A 22,446-nucleotide genomic window follows, 5' to 3' on the forward strand; every position below is an offset into this window, starting at 1 on the left:
CTTTTCAGTTTGAATTGTAGCGAGGCGTTAGAAGTAACAATATGTAGTAACAAAAGAATTTCTCTTCCTTTTCAAGTCAAATTTTATCATTCCGTATAAATGACAATGATCCGGCTCGAAATGTCTAAGTTTATTACCTTTAATGTAAATAAAAACAATACTTGCCGTAATATATTGTTTCGTGTGGAAATAAATATTTCAAAAATGTTTTATATTAATTATATTAAACGCTAAACTACATTCAAACTAACTGAACATTAATTATGTTTAATTTTATCGTAATGAAAGTTTAGAATAATAAAAATGTCTACGAAAAATCTACCTTTGGTGCTAGGAGCAATACTTGGCGTGATGTTAGCAATACTACTTGGAGTTATTTTGTTATTTTACAAAAAACGTAAGGAAAGTCTTCAGTTTAAAATTCCATTAGAGCGTATGACAAGAAGTCTTAAGAAAATTAGCAGCAAATCTTCATTTTCTAGTAATAGTTCTGATAGTCTTCAAAAGCAAAATCAAAAGCCAAAAATATCTGTAAGCGTTAAAAAATATTTTTATATTGAGTTTTTTCATATAATATACTATGTTAAAAAAAAAAGTTGATTTTGAAGAGTAATAAACATGTTTCAGTTTTTATTATGCCAATCTATTACTAACAAGTTATCTTTAATCAATCTATTACTAACAAGTTATACTTAAGTGCTCATGCTCTAAGTGCATAATGACAGGATTTATACTTGTGTTGCATAAATCATTCATTTTTAATTTAAACACGTTGTACAATTATTATGTATTATTGAAACACGTTTTTACCATTCAAAATGTTAAATAAAAGCTAAAATAACTTTAAAAAAATTACTTTTTTTTCTTCTTTTTTTCAAGCACTCTTAATGCAACTTTTTAGATTGTCAAGTGATAACTGTTTTGCTTATTTTGTTTTTCACCATCAATTTTAAATTTATTCTATTATACAAGAATCAATCTAAAAATTCAATAATTTTTTTAAAACTTTTAACTGTATCTGAATTATTTGGTATTTGCTTATTAAACTCCTCTAAGATTCCATTTATATAATTGTTAAGATGTCATTAGTACCATTAATTTTTCTACCAAAAAATATTATGTAATTGGCATGTGATATGAAATTTTTATATTGATTAAATACTAGGTTGTTATATATAGCAACCTAGTATTTAATCAATATTTATCAAATATTAGATATCAATCAAATTTTACAGAATTAGCCATTCTACATTATTTTTTTTGTCTATTGAAGAGCCTAAAAATATTTAAAAAATGAGGGGTCTTTTAAATTTAGAGGTTAAATGGATCCAAAGTTATTGCATTTTTTGTGCTGAAAAACAAATGATTTTTTGACAAAACGCCTCATACTTTTGCATTGAAAATTAGCTGTATAATAGCACCGGTTTAAAACAAGAAAATATAATATATTTTATAAATAAATTGGGTGCAAAATCAGAAAAAAAAAATATGCAAAGGAAAAAATAGCATAATATATATTATTTTTACACAAAAATCTAAAGTACCATTTCTTTAAAAAAACATAATTAAATACTTGGTTTAAATAGAAGATGCCTATCTTCTATTTAAACTTTCTTTTTTCACAGGAAACCTTTTTTTAAAAAAGTTTTTTTTTTTTAATCAACAAACTATAAAATTTTTAACACTGAGAACTAAAAAATTATATGTAATATTTAAAAAGGTTCCCCATTCCATTAGATTCCTCATCCTTTTTTCATCTATATAGAAAGTTTCAAACAAATTTGATGCCTTTGTACTTAGGAATTCTTACAAAAACTTTTGAAAAAATGTTACAGCTGCAAGTTTTTTTAATCTATTGTAGTCTCAAGACATGAATAATATATAAGTAAAGCCGTATAAAACCTGGTGAGTCAAACTAATTGATGCAAAAAACCTCAAGGTTTATGCTTAATTATAAAAAAATATATAAAAGAGTTTATACTTAATTTAAAAAAAAATATATATATATATACATAATGTTGGACGAAAGTCAAAAGTAATTAAAAGTGACGTATGTGTTGGCGTAAGAATCACTTTTTTCCTTCTGCTCTTCCCAAAGACAACAAACTATAGATCTATATATATATATATATATATATATATATATATATATATATATATATATATATATATATATATATATATATATATATATATATATATAATATTATAATTATGATACATACAATATAAGAATATTGTTTTGGTCCATTAACTTGGAGCTTAACTTTGGAGAAATCATTAATTCTTTTGTGCCAGACAATTTGCTATTTAATAATTTTCTTGTTTGAACAATATATATTAAATTTATTGATTATTTTAAGTAACTTTTTACAACTCAATGACTGCATGAAGAATTAAAACAAAGAATTTAGTGTTGGAAAGATGGAATTGAAGCAAAATGAAATAAAATAAAAGGTACAGGAGCTGGAGCAAAATCTATTGTTTGTACAGTTTGTAAGCAATGGGTTCATAAGAGATGCAGTTGTATATAAGTTTCTTTTTTGATTGTTGGCATAGAAAATACTTTTGGTTAATAAATATAAATAAAAAGTGTGGGAAAAATGAGATAGAGAAGAAAAGATAGAGTGTGTTGATAAATCAATTATCTATGCTATCTTGGAGATACAATTGGATGTTGTAGCAATCAGCTGGTGTAGCAGAAGAAGCTTCATGGAAAAAAAAAAGTTATGTCTGGGCCAAGTTCGGAGAATTATCTCCACTTCGAACAGCAAGAGATGCACCATTAAAGAATAAAGCAACGAAAAGACATACCTTGATAGGAAAGAAAAAGACGTCAAGAAATGTGAGCTTGTGCAAGGACAGAAACATGTATGCAAAAATGATAATAATAAATGATGGTTATGAATGTACAACCAAATGTTTAACTATTTTGAAGAACTCAGCTAAATGTTTTTATTATATCTTTGGTTAATAACTTCTAGAAAGAAATATGTATATATATATATTTTGTATAATGTTTTTTGTATAATGATGTACAAAAAAATCTCTTCGTTTAACAGTGATTAATATTATAAAAACAAATTTTTTATATAATAGATCTGATGTATTTAGTATTAAAATGAAAAAAATACAACTTTTTGTTGGTACTCAGAGTTTCATGCCTAGCGGCAATCATCAGACATTTTTTTAAATCAAGAAATTGAAAAACCTTAAAAAATACAAATTAAGCAATGCAATGGGATCTGTTGTCAAAAAATTGTTTACATGAAGTCTACCTTTACCCTATGTTGAATTGACATTATTTATTAATTTCAATTTGACACAGGGTTATACAACGCTTAAGAAATAATAAATACAAACTATTATTTCTTAAGCCTCATATAATGTCTTTTTTTCTTTTGCTGAACATTTTTAATGGAAAGGTTTGAATAATAAAAATAATTTTTTTTTGATTTTTCTCAACTTATTGCATTTGTAATAATGACAATAGCTATTACTCAGCTAGACACGACTATTGTATGACTCAGCTGTGCTAACGGCTTTATAAAGTTGTGATGGAATAGATAGTGACGTCAACAACATTACACTAACTTATTACTAATGAAGCTATTTAAGTTATGTTTTTATCAAAAATTTAATATCTTCGGAGGTTATTTGTCTGTTAAGTCACTGCTTATTTGTACGCATTGAAGCACTTATTCTGTAACATTTAAAAAATATAAACAATAAACAAATATAGCTGTTTTGGGTTTGGAATACCGGACCAAAAATCAAATACTGGTATTTCGGTATTGAAAATTTATAATCCCGGGATTCCAGTATTAAACCGTTATTATAAGATTTCCTTTAGTAATACAAATAAATGAATAATATAATTAAAAAATGGTTTGACAATTAAAAAAAATTATGTTAACTTATTTAAAGAATAAAAAAAAGAGAAACAAAATTCAGTAAAATTAGTTATATTAATCATAAGAAAAGAAAGAAACATAAATTTTTAAGGTTCTACTTTTTCTGCAGTTGGTTGTTGATATAAGATCTCAGAAAACATAGGTTATTAAGCGAATTATCTCCCATCCTTGACCGAATTCTTGTGCAGATTAAGCCAGCTACCAAAAAAGCTCTCTCTGATTTTACACTGGTTGGTTGAATACTTAGCAAATAATTATATATTAAAGTTAAGTATTTTCCCTTTATGCCATTTGTCTCAAAAAATGACATTTCATTTTTTATTGAGCGTGTGAGATCTTTTTTTTTTCGGTCGATTCCACTTTCAGGTAATCTGGTGCAAATTTTTTTTGATATTACTATCTCTAACTTTTTTTTTAAAGTCAGAGAAATTTCATTTCTTTGATCAACTTCATCATCATCGACATTGAATATTATATTTGTGTCTATTATATTGTTGGCTGAAGTAGATGTTGTTGCTAAAGGTGCAGCTTCATAATGCAAGTTGGCCACACCCAGACGTTGTATCTGTGAAACAATAACTTTTGCGATTGCAGCTTTGGTACTATCGGAAATAATTCATAATCTCTATCGGTTTCATCATTGCTCGGATTTTTATTGGAGTCTGCATCGTGTAAATATTGCAAAACACTTGAAATTTCTGTTTGTCTTTCAAGAATACGTACTTTTTAAGCTGCTTTCAATTCATAACTTAATGAACATGGATGGTCAGTTATTGATTTCATCATAAATTGAATAGCAGCCTCTGCAGATAATAAAGTTGCATCTTGTCGACAGATTGCTTCAACTGTAAGCTTAATAGGAAGTAAAACTGAAAGGATGTTTGGCAACATTTCAAACTCTGCATCTGAAAAAAAAATAGGTGATTTTAAATCTATTAGACTCTTTATGATGCAATTTTTTAATTTGGCAAAACGTTCTATCATAGACACCAAACTATTCCATCGTGTTTTTGAGTCTAAAACCAGAGACAATTCTTTCCCGAACTCTTCTTTTACATATTTTTGTAAGACTTTGTCATTTTTTGTAGGCGAAGAACGAAATATTTTGACCACTTTTCGAACTTTTTGAATTAATGGTAACGTTTGCTGATGTACCAGAAAAGAAGAATTATCATCATCGTTTTCAATGGAGATTATGAGTAAACCATTTTCATTTTCATAATCTTCATCAATTAATTCGTTGTCATCTGTGGAATTCTGCTCTTTTTCAAATCTAGGTGTAGGAACTGATGTAATGTTGGCATCTTCTTCATTATACAGACTATCCTCAACTTAGTTCCATGCGATAAACATAGCTGCTGATGTGCTTTGATTAACCTGCCTACCTTTGTCATAACTGCAGCGCCATCAGTGGTAATACCTACAATATTCTTGATCGAAAGCTTAAAATCACTTAACCTATCGTTGACAAGCTCAACACATTTTTCTGCGGGAATTGTTCCAAAAGCACGAATTAATCTTAGATTCCAAATTTCTTTGTCAGAGCGGACATTTATATTTATGTAACGTCTATTTCTTATCGATGTCCATTCATCGAAAGTTAGAGAAAATCTGTTTCCATTAGCAATTCTGCTCGATAATTCTTTAATTACTTTTTTACTGTAATTCAATACCATTTAGTGAGTTGTTTTGTGATCCTTTGGTATGTTAGAAAAGCCTCTGGCTGTTAACCCTTTTCTGATATCATATGATGTACAAATAATGTTGAATGATAAACCATCACACGCAGTCATCCTAGCTAAAATGGCAATGAATCATCCATTTTATCACTTTTAAAAAAGTTGTTTATAGTTACTGAAGGTTTTGATGTCTGTAAAAATTCTGAAGAATCTAAAACAGTGGGGCTACCTACATCTCTTTTTAACAAATTGACTTTATGAATTGTTTTTAAATGGGTATGAAGACTGCTTGTAGAACCTCCATGTGTTTTTATTATTTTCTTACACATTTAGCACACTGTCCTGCTTTTTCTCTTACAAAATGAAACCATAGTGAATTTTTATCATTTGCTTTGGAATCTCCTTAAAATCTTGAATATTCATATCGGTATAAAATACAAATTTTCTAAAAGGTAATAAGATGTATAATTTATAATGTATAATTTAACTTACCGTTAGGATTTTTATATAATATTTTAATTTAACTAAAAATAACCAATATATTATATGATATTGGTATATATATACCCACATATAATTTTGTACGATGAATTTTGTTTCCATTTATAAGATTAATTAAAATTTTAAACTTTTTGAGCTTTCAAATGGTGAAATTATTTCGAATGGTGAAATTATTTTGAATACCGAAATAGCGGTATTCGAATTTTTTAATACTGGTATTTTGGCAGCTATAAATTGTTCCAAATACCGGTATCCCGGTATCCAGGATCCCGGTATTCCCAACCCTATAATTGTTAATAAACAACAATAATAATTGAAAAACACATAAAGCTACTTTGGAACAGAGTTGTTAACAAGGCCAAAAATAGCAAGGCAAAGACCAAAACCAAGTCCATTAGTTTCAAGTCTCAGGACAAGGCTGAGACCAAAAGTTTGAAGGCCAAGAGTTTCAAGGTTAAGGCCGAGATCAAGAATTTTAAGACCAAGACCTACGCAAACATTTTCAGGGCCAAAGACTTAAATTTTGGTCTTGTGTTAAGGCCAAAACTGCTGGTGGCAAGTGCTGTGACAACAAAGCCAAATGTTTTTAAATTAGACCAAGGTTATTTGCAGAATTCAACAAATTAAATAAGAAAATCTATTTGCAGATATATATGAAGATTGAAAACAAAAATACATAAAAACAAAGAATTAAAACTTTTAATTCTTTTTTTATATATTTTTGTGCTTAATGCTAATAAATAATATAACCATCTTTTGATTAAAAAAATATTGTTATTAGTTGTTAGCGTTAACTATAAGTCATAAGCATTAGCTATAGCTATGTAGCCTATAAGTATTTATTACATTTAAGAAACAACAAAGTTTCAAGCAACAAATGAGACATACAAGCTTTATGAGGGTACATTATCAATCCACTTTGACAAAAGATACGCTTGACAGGAGCTGACGTTGCAGGGACACATAAATACTTGTCAAATATAGATTTCTATATTTTGAATATTGTTTAATTGTGTACAATTTTTTATTTAATGAAAAATCTTTTGGATTAAATTCTAGTGATTGATTCGGTCTTGTTTGTAAAGCATTATTTTTTTTATTATTTACATAAAAACATTTTTTTTTTGGTTAAAGGCTTTTGATTCTGAGGTGTAACATTAGTTTTAGTAGATGTCAAAGGTTGGTTTCTGGTACTGTTCTTCGTGACAGAACTATCTGTTCTTCTATGACAGAACTACTGTTCTTCTATGACAGAACGTGACAGAGACTATCCAATAAATAAAATTGCTTAAAAATACATTACTAATAACTTTTTTGAATGGATTTAGATAAGTTTAATAAAAACTCAAATTTTTTTTACCTAAAATCTTTTTGATTAAATTTTTGATTTATTTGGTTCAGGAAGTTTGTCAAAACTATCTTGTTTGTAAAACATTATTTTTTTCTATTGTTTGTAATTAAGTATTTTTTTTTTGTAAAGGACTTTTGAATCTGACATGTAACACTATTTTTAGTAGATGTCAAAGTGGTTTTGTTGTTGTTCTTAAGCCAATCAACATAATTCTTTGATAGTACTGCGACCGAACTATCAAAGAAGTTTAATTAAACTATTGCTTATTGGTTCAAAGCTGGATTTTATAAATAAAATTAATAAAAAAAACTCTTAAATATACATTACTAACAACTTTTTTAAACAGATAGAGATAAGTTGAATAAAAACAGTATAAATAAATTAAAAACAACAACTTTATAATATATTATAATTTAAATACAATGAAAACTATTTTAATTCCAAAAACTATTTGAGTTCTGTTTTTAATTTTAAGAAAAATTCATGTGTTTAAATCTTGTTTTAAATTTTGAAATATTTTAACTAATAAAAAACGTTGAAGTATATCATGTGACTTAATATATAAAAGTAATTAATTTCCATAAACCAATCACGTCAATTTAATCTGTGATATAAAACATAAAATTAAGTTCTAAAGCTTTCAAATAAACAAAAGTAACTTTTGTAAACAAAATCAACTGTAATAAAAATTGTGGTAAAAATTTTAAAATACAAACACAAAAGAAAGTTCTGAATTCTTAAAGAAATAGTGGCAGGCCAAAGCCAAAACAATCAAGGCCAATGCCAAAATGTTTAAGGCCAAGACCAAGGATGAGGTCAACAGTTTCAAGGTCAAGAACAAGACCTTAATGACCTTGGCCTTGACCTTTTTGGCCTTAAGGCAAGGTCAAGGCCAAGGACTAACATCTCTCCTTTGAAATAAAATATCAAAATTCGAAAAAAAAAAAAGAGAATCAAACCCGCTCCCTAGTCATCCACTCCTCCTAACTAGAACTTTTCATCTTCGACGGCTCTATGTCAATACATAAATATTAAAAATTAAAATTTTTTTTTTCTTTGTACAAATAATATTTTTACTGAAGGCTAATTATTTGTACAAATAATGACTTTTAGAGGTAATAACAATTAAAATTTACCCATATTGAAATGGCTTTTTGACCAAGGCCGAGGCAAACAATTGAATGAATTTTTTATTATTCATTCTTTTCCTGTGAATTTTTGATAACATTTTAAATAATAAAATGGATAATGAGTGCTACCTACAAGGTTAACTGTATATTTTATGCTCTATTTGATGATCTTTAATAATATTAAAGATCTTGATGATAATGAAACAATCTTTCCAACAAAGTTGAAAAAATTTTTCGCAACACTTTTTCCTTCTCCTAGCAACTTGGCTCCTTTTATACAGAAATTTGCATTAATCCTTTTTTGTGTAGACTAGTTCAATACACTAATGGCTCCACTTAAATTAAATTAACTCTGTCAACTTTTCGTTTATTGAATTCAAAAACATTGTTGATGTGTAGTTTATGAAACACATTTTAAAACAGTTTTCACACTTTATGTCTTTTTTTATGGTTTTATGTAAAATACACAAAAATTAAATCGACTAAAAAAAAGGCTTAAAAGAATAAAACTCCAATAAAAATTAAAAATTTAAAAGAGCTTTATCTTTAAAACTGTCCATTAACCAATTGAGAATTTTTAACCATCAATTTATTATACCTTAATATGCCTAATAATTTCTAAAACGGTTAGAACTCATGACTGCACTATAAAACTGAACAATACAGTTAAATAGCCTGTGGTTTAATTAGCAAGTGCTCAGATGTGATTAGTATCAACATCATTATTGGTATCAAAGGATGTTTAATGTCATAAAGTAAAGCATTTGAAAAAGCTGCATGTAGCATAGCAAACCTTAGGAGTTTAAATTTTTGTACTCTATAGAGGATTTATTTGCAAGTTGCCATTTATGTTCATCCTAAAAAAAGTTATGAAAAAAAAAAAAATTTTCCATTTGAGTTACAGCAAATATTTAATACAGCTATAAAAAATTTATCTCTGTATTATATAAACTTAAGTTTGTTTCTTTAAATAAATTTACATTTGGTATAATAAATTACTGTACCCCAAACCAACCCTCAGGATTAGGGTGGGCATTCCGCAATGCCGACCTAGAAGTGTTTAAAGTTGGCAAAAATTGCAATAAATTGGCAATAATTTGCCGACCTTATTTTTCTTAATTCCGAGGACTAACCCTAAACAGATTTTAGATTGTTGCTGATTTGTTACTTCAAATGAATTAAATAGTAGTATTACTGAATAACATGACTAAATATGCTTAGATCCATTAATAATAACTTGTAAATGCCACTGCAATATTTTTTTTTTACAATTCATTTGTGTAATCTTGACTTGAATAAATTATTAAATCTGAAGATTGCGCTCATATATTATGCTGACTTTTAGGCCTACAATAAAACGGAAAAGGCAAGCTTCGACTAAAATAAAAAAGTTAGTTTTTCTTAGTAATCATTTATTCTTTTGTTTTAATCAAAAAAATTTAGCCCAAACATTTTTGTTTATTCTTTTCTTTAATATGAACACAACATGTCTCTGAGCTTTGGAATCCCTTAAGGTATTGCTACTGACCCTTGAATATTAAATAGATTCCTAATATTATTAAAAAAAAAAGTTTTTCAAAAGTATGTCATGTTGGGTCTCAAACGAAGCAAAATTATATAAAAGTTTCAAAAATAATATTCATTTTATTTTCAAAATTTTCATATTTTTCTTTTTTTTAAATAATTTTAGGGACCTATTTAATGTTCAAGGGTTGGTAGCAACCTCTTAAATATTTTTTATTCAAAATTTTTTTAAATCCACCATTTGTTTATTATATTCAACATATTTAGCGGGTGCCAGCAATCATTTTTGAAAACCCTAACATACATATGCCATACATGATACTACCATATTGATTATGTAAACACATAACAAAAGTATCTCTAACATAGATGACAATTATGTGACTATTATGTGACTTGTGACATATGTGACAATTATGTGACTTGTGTGTTGGACGAAAGTCAAAACTATTAATTTAATTACAAATTAATCGTTTTTTAAAAAAACCACAAAAACGCAAATTTAATTGACCAGTTTAATTTTAATTAAGTTTAATTAGTTAAGACCAAATTTAATTGACCATGTTTTTAACAAAATAAACAATGTTTTTATTTTTATTTTTTTTAATAAAATGTTTTTATTTTTAATTTTTTTAATAAAATGTTTTTATTTTATTATTTTTACTGTAAATCATGCGCGGAGTGTTGCTACATTGACCATCTTATAGCCTGACTCGCAAGGGAGTGCTGCTACATCGACTGACAAGTAGCCTGACTCGCAAGGGAGTGCTGCTATATCGACTGACAAATAGCCTGACTCACAACAGAGTGCTGCTACATCTACTATCTTTTAGCCTGACCCGCAAGTGAGTGCTGCTACATCGACTGAGGGTTTGGTTGGGGCAGGCAGTCTATCAATTAATAAAAAAAAAAAAATTCCAGTCTTGCATTTTAATTTTTACTTTTTGTCAACAAAATATGGAAAAAACTTTCGGACAACATATAAGAGTTCTATATATATATATATATATATATATATATATATATATATATATATATATATATATATATATATATATATATATATATATATATATATATATATATATATATATATATATATATATATATATATATATATATATATATATAAATATATATATATATATATATATATATATATATATATATATATATATATATATATATATATATAAATATATATATATATATATATATATATATATATATATGTATAAATTATATATGTATAAATATATATCTAACTATTTATATAATAATATTTTTTGTAATTTTATAGACACCTGTTCTTCGAGACACACAATTTTGGGTCCCTGAAGTTTACAACTCCATTATTCAACCTACTCCAACATTTATCAGAAAAACTAGTCGTTTACAATCAACACTTGAAAGAGAAATATATTCTAAAGCACAAGACACTTCATATTTAGGCGCCTTTGATAATGACGTTAGTTTAATGTTTAGTACAAATTATTTTTTATTGTAATTTTAGATTTTGTTATTACTTTTTCTAAATATTGTTTAATATTTTCTGTTATTTTTTCATAATATTTTGAATAATTTAGTCAATTATTTTTCAATGTTTTTAAAAAATAATATTTTTTTTTTGTTTAATGTTATTATTTGATAATTAAATAGTTGATTATTACAGGGTCATAGCTGGAAACTTTTTTTAAAAACAAGTTTTTAATTTACAGCTGCGTTTATATGCTTTGTTTTAGTCTGAAAGTGTTGGAAAGTATTCTTGAATAGTGCTGAGATACTGCTTAAAACTATCTTAACTTCTTACAAGTATAAAGCTTTAATTTAGAACAAATGTTGAATTTAACATTTTTACTATAGGTAGAATTGAAAATGCATCTTTATGCACTGATTCAAAACTAAGTTTTATGAATCTAATATTTAAATCATAATATTGGAAAAAAAAAATTTTTTTACAATTTTTTTTCCTTTCTGTGATGCCTCTTAATAGTGATTCCTCAGCAAAACTGACCCAGGTCCATAACCTTCTATGCACCTTTGAATGTCAGACAATGATGGCACATTCACCTATGTGTATTTCTCAAGACAATTGGATGATGAACATGTAATTATATTTTAAGACTATTAGATAATTATGATTTATGATTATGCCGTAGTAGTGTAGTGGTAGAGCGCTCGGCTCATAAGCAAGAAGTTCTGAGTTCGATCCCCACCAAGTCTCTAGAAGTACTGTACTCAACTTGATTCCCAGTGCAGTGGCTTTGTTTGTCAAGGTTTGTTTTTCAGAGTTATAAAGTTGAGATAAGGTTGCAACTATAACTAAAAGTAGCCTCCTTGAATGTAGTGGCCTTCATGACCTTAGAAAGGTGAGTTGAACTTAAAAATTAAAAAAGAGTTTGACATTATTCTCTTTAACAAATAGTAAGCATTTAAATCAGTCATTTCGAAAGCTAGCTCCATGCTAGGTTGTTTCAAAAGGTGTCTTGCTCTTTAGAAAGGGTTTCACATAACATAAGTTTAGTTACATCTTGAATTTAGTATTCAATTATGATCATATCATTTTTTTAATTTATTTTGTTTATTTAATTAAGTCAGATTGTATTAATTATTTAATTGTATTAATTAATTTAATTAAGTCAGATTGTATTAATTAAGTCAGATTGTATTAATTAATTAAGTCAGATTGTATTAAGTAATTTTGTATTAATTAAGTCAGATCAGGTTATCCTGCTACTGGTAACATGAAACCCAGTACAATCTGCTTCATGTCCTGCTGCCTTGTAGGATACGCCTTTTAGGCAAAGGCTAGGAGATGCCAACTCCGATTTAAAACACCCCCTGCCTTGGGGCTCTTGGTTGAGTAAAGGCTAGAGATGGTGTCTCAATAAAAATACTCATCTCGGGCAGATGTTAAATGCACCCGACTACTGTCTTGTAGAAGGCCTCCTAGGCAAAGACTTAAAGGGTAAACAGATTCTATCTGTTGACCAGCCTCGCACCCCTTCTTCATCTATTAGGCTGGCGCAGACGTATTTTTAATACATTGTTTCCAGTTTAGGATGTTGAATGCTGGATCTTCTTGACTCAATGAATGGGTTTTGCTTGTGTCTCTGTTTTTATGACTAGGCAACTCATTCTATTATCTCCTAATGAGGGTACAGCTCTAAAATTCAGTTTTAAGGTTCTGAGGCCGGCTGGTAGTCAGGTTTCCGGAACTCTGTGGTAGCTCTCAGAGAGGCTGATTCCATCAACAGCTGAAAAATATCAAAGTATTAACAGTGCCATGTTGCGCATGGAGGGTTTGTACTTTTGGTGTGCATTGTGGAGGCCACATTTGGAGCCCTTTGTTACGGCTTAGGGTTTATTAGTAGTAATGAGGCAATTGCTTGGGCTATTAAACGGTGTTCTGAGTACTATCTATGCTTTGAGTCAAGTTCTTCAATCTAATTTAAAAATGAATAAAGTACCAAAAATTATAAAACACAAAAAACCATCATCATCACTAAGTTCTCTAAACCTATCATTCACTAATATTGGTGGTCTTCGAAGTAACTTTTCTTCTGTTGAGTCTTATCTCTTGCAAAGTTCACCAGACCTACTTGCTCTTTGTGAGACTAATTTGAGTTCAGCTGTCTCATCTTGTGATCTTAGTGTTGATGGTTATCTTCCTCTAATTCGTAAAGACTCCAATAGTCACATGCTTGGCCTCGGCATTTACATTTGTAAGAATTCACCCATTTGTCGTGAAACTAGTTTGAATCCACAGACTGTTCTTTCACGTGCTTTCGTTTAGCACCATTTCACTCTATTGCCTTTCTCTTTGTTCTATATCGCTCTCCTTCATCTCAAGACTGCACTCTTTTTGATGTTATTTCTGATCATATTGACCAAGCCCTCTCTCTTTATCCATCAGCTAATATAGTTGTTGTTGGTGACTTTAATGCTCACCACTCTGAATGGCTTGGCTCTAGTGTCAGTGACTCTGCAGGTATTAAAGCCCACAACTTTTGCCTTTCTCAATCCCTAACTCAAATAGTCAACTTTCCAACTCGCTTTCCCGACAACCTGAATCATCTACCTTCTCTACTCGACTTATGTCTTGTTTCTGATCTTAGTCAGTGTTCAGTTTCTCCACATTCACTTTTAGGTTCTTCTGATCACAGTTTGATCTCATTCTTCTTCATCACCTGAATCCCCCTATTATCGAACCTCTTACAACTACAGTAAAGCTGACTGGGATTCTTTCCGTGATTTTCTTTGTGATGGCCTTTGGGTAGAAATCTTTTGTCTTCCTGTTGACAAATGTGCTTCTTACATAACTTCATGGATTCAGGCTGGAATAAAATCTTTTCCTCTCGACGATTCCTGGTCAAGCCTCACTCTCCTCCATGGTTTTCCTCACACTGTGCTGCTGCGATTGCCAATCGAAACCGTTACTTCCATATTTATCAGCAAAACAATTCTCCAGAAAACAGACGTCTGTTTATTACTGCTAGAAACAATTGTAAAAAGGTTTTGTCTAATGCCAAAACCCGCTATTCTCAGGTCATGAAATCTCGTATCTTTTCTCAAAAATTAGGCTCTCGTGACTTCTGGAGAATCTTTAATAATATCAATAATAAGGGCAAATCTATAATTCCACCTCTCTTGTATCTTTCATACTTTGGCACCTCACCTAAAGATAAAGCTGAATTGTTTGCTAAAAACTTTTCATCAATATCATTTCTTGATTCCACTAGTTGCGTTCTACCTGATATTGCCAACAAACAGGTTGATCCATTGCTTGACATTCATATCACTCCAGCATCTGTATCTAAAGTGATTTCCTGCCTAGACTCTTCTACAGCTTGTGGCCTGGACAACTTACCTGTTATTGTCTTGCAGAAGTGTTCTCTGGAGCTGTCGTCAATACTCTCAAAACTATTCAACAAGTGCTTATCAGAGTCTTGTTTTCCAGCCTGCTGGAAAGCGGCATCTGTTATCCCTATCTTCAAAAATTCTGGAAAGCGATCTGATTTGTCTAACTACCTTCCCATATGTCTTCTTCCTACCTTAAGCAAGGTTTTTGAATCTTTAATTAGCAAAAACTTAATTTCTTATCTTGAATCTAATAACTTACTTTCTGACCATCAATATGGATTTCGATCTTCTCGTTCTACAGCTGATTTGCTAACAGTAATAACTGACAGGTTTTATCGTGCATTAGATAAAGGTGGAGAGGTTAAGGCCATCGCTCTTGACATTTCAAAAGCTTTTGATAAAGTTTGGCATCCTGGTCTTCTCCATAAGCTTTCTTCTTATGGTGTATCCGGCAACATCTTTAGGATCATTGAATCCTTACTTTCCAATCATAGCATAAAAGTTGTCCTCGATGGACAACACTCTTCTTCTTATTCTGTAACTTCAGAGGTTCCTCAAGATTCTATCCTTGGCCCTATACTCTTTTTAATTTACATTAACGATCTTCCAGATATTCTCACATCTAAGGTGGCATTGTTTACTGATGATACTACAATTTATTCTTGTCTAGATAAGAAACCAACACCCTCTGATTGCTTGGAGGGGGCATTTGAGCTTGAAAAGGATATCACTTCTGCTACAGCATGGGGCTCACAGTGGCTGGTGAACTTCAATACAGATAAAACACAATTTTTTTCAGCCAATCGTTATCGCAATAATTTAGATCTTCCTATATTTATGAACGGTGATGTACTCGATGAGTCACCTACTCTTCATCTTCTAGGATTAACTCTTACTTCCAATCTTTCTTTAAAACCATATATCAAATCAGTTGCAAAATTAGCATTTGCTAAGGTTGCATCTCTTTATTGAACTCGTCACTTTCTTACTTCGGATTCTATTGTCTATCTCTATAAATCTCAAATCCGGCCTTGTATGGAATACTGTTACCATATCTGGGGCGGATCTTCTAATGATGCCCTTTCTCTTTCAGACAAGGTGCAAAAACGCATTGTAAACATAGTTGGACCTGCTCTTGCAGCCAACCTCCAACCATTATCACATCATCGTAATGTTGCTTCTCTTTCTCTTTTCTACAAATACTATAATGGGCACTGCTCTAAAGAGCTAGTGTCTCTTGTGCCATCTACTAAAATTCATTTTCGTGTAACTCGTTATTCAATTAAGTATCATCCTTTTTCTGTGACTGTTCCTAAGTGTTCTTGCTTTCCTGATTCATATAATTTGCAATCTTTTAAGTTGTCCGTCAATCGTTATCTTGCTCTACAACCTTTATCTTTTCTCTTTCAGTAACTTCCAACTTTAATTAGTGGCTGCTTGCAGCCTTGTTGGAAGCGAAGCTGTTTTAAAAAAAAAAAAAAATTATTGTTATATATATTATTTTTAATTAACAAATGTTTTGCTATACAATGCTCTAATATTTCAAGATATTGTTGAGAAACAGCCAAGTAATAAAATATTAATCCAAAAAAGTGTTTGTTTCAGACCAACATTTTTGTGAACTGAAGTACTACTCCAGCACTGAGAGTTAGGGGTGACTGGGTTTGAAGTTGCATCTTGCAACAGGCCGGATTTTAACATTTTGCTTGACACTAACCAATTGAGCTATCCAGCCACAGCATATGATTTTTGATGTCACAGATAGAATTTCAATTTGTCAAGAATGGCAAAGAAACAGCTTACACCATCACGGAGTTGTAAACATGTGTAACATTATCCTTGCAAACTGGGTATCATATAATTAGCACACATTCAAATATTATACAACTTTGCCTGAAGCATTCAAGTAATCGTTTGGCATGGCTTCTTTATTTACTTCTTTTGAAATCTTTTAATTTTTCTTTATTTTTTTAGCTCTGTTTTAAATGAGTTTATAATTCATAATAAAATAAATCAAAATCATACTTTGTGTTTAAAATCAAAATCTTTGTCAAAAGATGTTTCTTTAGTTGCTAAAATTTTTTCAAGATAATTTGCTTTGGCGACAAGCCTTTTTTAATTTTTTTTTCCTACAGTTTTATACAATGGTTTTTTTTACTATACTGGTGAATACAATTTTTTTTTTTTTAATACACTATTAAATATAATATTTTTTTTAATACACTGTTGAGTACAATAATTTTTGTACAAGATTGTTAAATACAATAATTGATATGATGGGAGTGTTATATATTCAAATTTCAATGTCAATAAAACAGTCTTTCACAGGAAGACGTGCGATCGGATGCCATTTTATGACCAGGCAAATCACATTTTGCTTTAATGATTTGACCGCAGCTATTTCAAAAAATATTTTAAAAACGCATTGAATGAAAAATATTCTGAATTACACCTTGGATGAAATAAATTACATCAAAACTTCTTAACATATGTTTTTATATTAGCGAAACGCTTTTAAATAAAGTAACAAGTTGCTGATAATGATTTTTTTAAAAAGTATAATTGACAGTTGTATATAATTTTTTTAATTTATATTATATAAATTGTTTAAGTACGCATTTTTTATAATAAACGTTATTAAAAGATAAAAAAATTTGTTCTTTTGAATGATGACTTTCTATGACAACTGAACTACTATGGTCTCTTTAATGAATTTTAATATAAGAATAATCAAAGTTAATACATTTAAAAAGATGAACAATTTTGTTGAAAAAAAAGACAAATGTTTTCGAAAGCTGTTACGATTGAATAAGTTTGATCTTTAATGTTTTTATATTATTAAAACACTTTTTAATGGAGTAACAAAACACTTCTAATGAAGTAACAAAACACTTCTAATGAATTTTTATAATAAGTATTAATAAACTGTTTTTTTTTAATTTATATAATTATGTATTTTTTATGATAAATGTTAATCTTTTGAAACAAACAAAAAAAGTTTAAATGTTAAAACAAGAATGAAATGGTTTTTTAGTGCGTAATTATTTACTTGTTTTACATTTACACAAAAACTGGTATTTTTAAATTAGTAAAAAATTGTCTAAACAAAGTATTTTTTTGTGCAGTCATATAATTGCACACATCTTCCTGTGAAAATAAAAGTTTCATTTTTAATAAAGTAAAAAGTTCCATAAAAGTATCTTTATGCATTTAGGGTCTTGGTATTATTCTAAGTGCTTTTTTTATATAACCATTTACACTGTTTTATCACTAGCCATGATACAAAAATTTTTTTAACAATTATTAACATTTGATACATTTTTAAATACTGTTTTAAAAAAATATTGACACAGTCGGATATGATTTGTTTAGTCTCTTTCAATAATATAAGTAACATTTTAATTCAAAACTAATATATATATATATATATATATATATATATATATATATATATATATATATATATATATATATATATATATATATATATATATATATATATATATATATATATATATATATCTATATATATATATATATATATATATATATATATATATATATATATATATATATATATATATATATATATATATATATATATATATGTATATATATATATGTATATATGTATATACATATATATATGTATATATATATATATATATATATATATATATATATATATATATATATATATATATGTATATATGTATATACATATATATATGTATATATATATATATATATATATATATATATATTATATATACACATATAGGTTTAGACACATGAATTAATAATAGTTAAAACATTTTATTAAGGTTTTAAATAGCGATGGACACCTTGGCTCAATTAGTGGTTCAATGATTCGTTCTAACAGCACAAATGTTAAGAGAGAGCTTGCTAGGCGTTTAGAAAGTGGAGAAGGTCAAAGAGGAATGCTAAATTTTTCATTACAGTACAAACATGATAAGTAAGTGTTTCTTGTATTTTAAAATTATTTATGATTATTAGGATTATTTTATAACTAATTTATTAATTATATGATTATTTATTATGATTTTGTTAATCATCAATTTGTTTTGTTATAATCAAGTAATAAGTTATATTATTACTGAGAACATATTTAAAATGTGCTATTATTTGTTTAAATTTTTTTTCTAATTCTGATGTATTAAATCCTAATAACTAATAAACAATAAAATTTTTAGAGGTAGTTTGACTGTATATGTTATTAAAGCTGAGGGATTGCCTATCAGAAAGACTGGTGAATATTGTGATCCTTTTGTTGAACTTCAAGTTGCACCTGTATACAAACGTAGAATGCATTCTGAAGTGCATCAGAAAACTCAAAACCCGATTTTTAATCAATCATTTGAGTTTGAAATACCACCATATGAGATTCGCGAGCAGTCAATTCTTTTTACAGTTTTAGACTTTAATCAACGCTTAGCCCATGAGGCTATTGGTTCTGTTACATTTTTGATGAATGCTCTAGATCAAGATGCTTTGTTTGCTGCAAAAGAGTTTGGACTTTGGAAAAAAATTGACAAGGTATTTTTTAATATTTAGTACTTGTTTATGCTTATTTCTTAGTTATTTATTAAATTATTAGTTAATTTTTAAAGATATAAGTGATGCTTTATGTATTATAGCTGAAATCAACATAATAGATTAATAATCATTGTTGCAATTAAGTTTTAACTTTGAAATAACTTTTAACTTTGAAACACACATTTTGTAAGATAAGTTCACTTAATAGAAAATCTATCAAAGCATTGTACTACCAGCATATAATATGTGGGTTTTTATCTTGTAAGATAAAGTTTGCTCTTTTATTTAATAATAATGACAATATTTCTTTTTTTTTTCCGACTCAGCAACCTTACTTGTTAAGTTTTGAGATTTGAAAAAAATTTTTAACATTAGGCAAAAAAAATAGTAAACTATTTAACTGCAGTGGCTTCTTTTCATATTTAAAAAAAAAGTGATTTTTTTTTAAAAATAGGATGTTGCAGAAACTCCTGATAGAATTGATGGAAAAATTCGTGAATTTCCTATGGAAATGGACTTGGATAAGACAGCAATGTTACTTTTATTAAGTTTAAATCGTTTAAAAACAGCTGAAAGACTTACCGTTACAGTAAATAAAGCAAGAAATCTTCTACTAGTTGATAAAAAAGGGAAATTAGGTAGTTAATTTTTATTTACTTTTATTTCTTTAAAAGGTTTTTAAATAAATTTCCCATAACAGAAATAAAAGTTGTTAATAATGTAATTTTTTAGGTTATAGTTTTCATTACTGTTGTCTTTTTATGTTATAGTTTTTCTATAAAAGATTTCACTTAATTATTATTTTTTTTAAACATTTAAAACTATTTACGTTGTCTTGCTTTTTTCTTCTAGATCATCCCTATGTATCTGTTACTATGAAGCATTTTGGAAAAATATTAAAAAAGTTGCGAACAAATGTTGTTAAGCATGAAACAAATCCAGTTTACAATAAAACTCTTGTATTTGATTGTCCCTCTCACCTAATTGAACATGTATCACTAACAATTAAAATTAGACATCATGGAGATATTGGAAGAGATCGTACCTTTGCAATACTTACTATTGGGCGCAATGCTGTAGGTACTGGTGCAGAGCAATGGACTGAAATGTTAAATTCAAGTGAACCTGTACAAAGATGGCATAGATTAATTCCAATAGAGCCTGCCGATGATTAGTCTTATTGCCAAATTTAGCTTCATATACATAAAATACAAAATAGATAAAATATAGAATATACAAAGTAACAAATGACACATAAATTAACTTTATTCAGTAATTATTAATTAATTATTTAGTAGTGCTTAATTAAAGCAATTTGATAATTAAAGTAGGTTGGTAACTAAAGTATGTTGGAAATTAAAGTATTTTTGAGTTTAAAAATAATGAACACAAACCAGTTTTGCTAAATACATTTGTATTTTATAATATTTGATTATTTTATGTAAACATATACTCACATGATCTTTTAATGAGGCTTTTTATAAATTTTTTGCTCTAAAAACATTCAGCAGTTTTGTAAATTCTTGGACCAATGCAGAATACATCTTGGGTAAATTTGATACTCAGTTTAATAAAAGTGGCAAATTTAAAGAAAATGCTGTAAATTTATAACATGATGCAGCAACAATTTATATGCAGCTGTTCAAATAATATACTCATGCATTATTGTTTTATACACATGCATTATTGTTTTATACTATTGAAATTGTAAATATTGTTTTTCAAAAAGTTTTCTTGGTCATATTTTTATAGAACTTTTGTATTTATTATTTTTCTACAGCATAATAAAAATATTTAAAAAATATATATATTTATGCATTTTTAAAAACAAATCTATAAACTGGATTTTATTGTTATACTTTTTTGCATGAATTCTTTTTTTTAATATAACTTTCAGATGACTTCTGTTGCATTGTTAAGTCAACAGAGTAATGCGATGTGTTGTTTTATATCAAGTGAATTGTAATATAAATTGTAATATTTTAAATATTTTTGTCAAATGAAATAAATATTTTGATAACATTATTATTACTTTTTATTAATACTTCAAAGACTTCTTGAAATGCAATTGGAACAATTTGAAATGATGAACAATTGTCATCATTATCATCACATCATCATCATCATCATCATCATCATCATCATCATCATCATCATCATCATCATCATCATCATCATCATCATCATCATCATCATCATCATCATCATCATCATCATCATTATTACCATTACCATCATCTACATTATCATCATCATTATCATATGTATATTAGGATCATTTAAATTTTTTTTTTTTTTTAATATCTGCTGGAAATATGGAAATAATTATGTGCTCCATATAACACAATAAGATTGGACTTGAAGTTTTTTTTTTAAATAAAAAATATTTTTATGGGTTGCTACAACATTAAAGGGTCTCATTTAAAACAAAATTATTAATATAAATTATATAAAAGTTTTTAAAAATAATCATAATTTAATAAAAAAGTTATTATTTTAGATTTTATTTTATAAAAATTTTTTTGTATAAAAAACGATGATTTTCACAAATAAATAAAAAGAAGAGAGCATTTTTACAAAATTTGTTAGTAATAATATATTTTATATTAATATATTTTTCTAATTTTTTTTATAATAAAATGATTGTTTTTAAAATTTTTACATAATTTGCTTGAGACCCATCACAACATATTTTTGGTAAACTTTTTTTCTATAATATTAGTAACCTGTTTAATGTTCAAGGATCTGTAAGAACTACTAAAAATATCTTTCACTCAAAAAATCCAGCATTATTTTATTATATAGAAAACATTAGGGGATGCCAGAAAATATTTTTCAAAATGTTGTATATATATATATATATATATATATATATATATATATAATATATATATATATATATATATATATACACAACTTTTTTTTAG

At 27.6% G+C, this 22,446-nt stretch overlaps 1 protein-coding gene across 1 annotated transcript; it reads left to right on the plus strand.

Annotated features, from left to right (window-relative positions):
• The first annotated feature begins 11 nt into the window (after positions 1-11).
• On the plus strand, positions 12-21,544 carry LOC101236051 (synaptotagmin-1). The gene is made up of 6 exons (XM_065810247.1): positions 12-531; positions 11,400-11,567; positions 18,787-18,938; positions 19,177-19,519; positions 19,974-20,157; positions 20,372-21,544. The coding sequence occupies exons 1-6, from the start codon at positions 304-306 to the stop codon at positions 20,692-20,694; spliced, it is 1,398 nt and encodes a 465-aa protein (XP_065666319.1). The 5' UTR covers positions 12-303; the 3' UTR covers positions 20,695-21,544.
• Positions 21,545-22,446: the final 902 nt, after the last annotated feature.

This window comes from Hydra vulgaris, chromosome 11 (genome assembly GCF_038396675.1).
Source record: "Hydra vulgaris chromosome 11, alternate assembly HydraT2T_AEP".
NCBI classification, from domain to species: Eukaryota; Metazoa; Cnidaria; class Hydrozoa; order Anthoathecata; family Hydridae; genus Hydra; species Hydra vulgaris.

Bases quoted from the DNA above. Each gene is read 5' to 3' on its own strand.
- LOC101236051 (XM_065810247.1), top strand. From the start codon at position 304: ATGTCTACGAAAAATCTACCTTTGGTGCTAGGAGCAATACTTGGCGTG. The intron at 11,568-18,786 runs GTTAGTTTAATG...CATTTTATTAAG, and splicing joins TAGGCGCCTTTGATAATGAC to GTTTTAAATAGCGATGGACA. The intron at 19,520-19,973 runs GTATTTTTTAAT...TTTTAAAAATAG, and splicing joins TTTGGAAAAAAATTGACAAG to GATGTTGCAGAAACTCCTGA.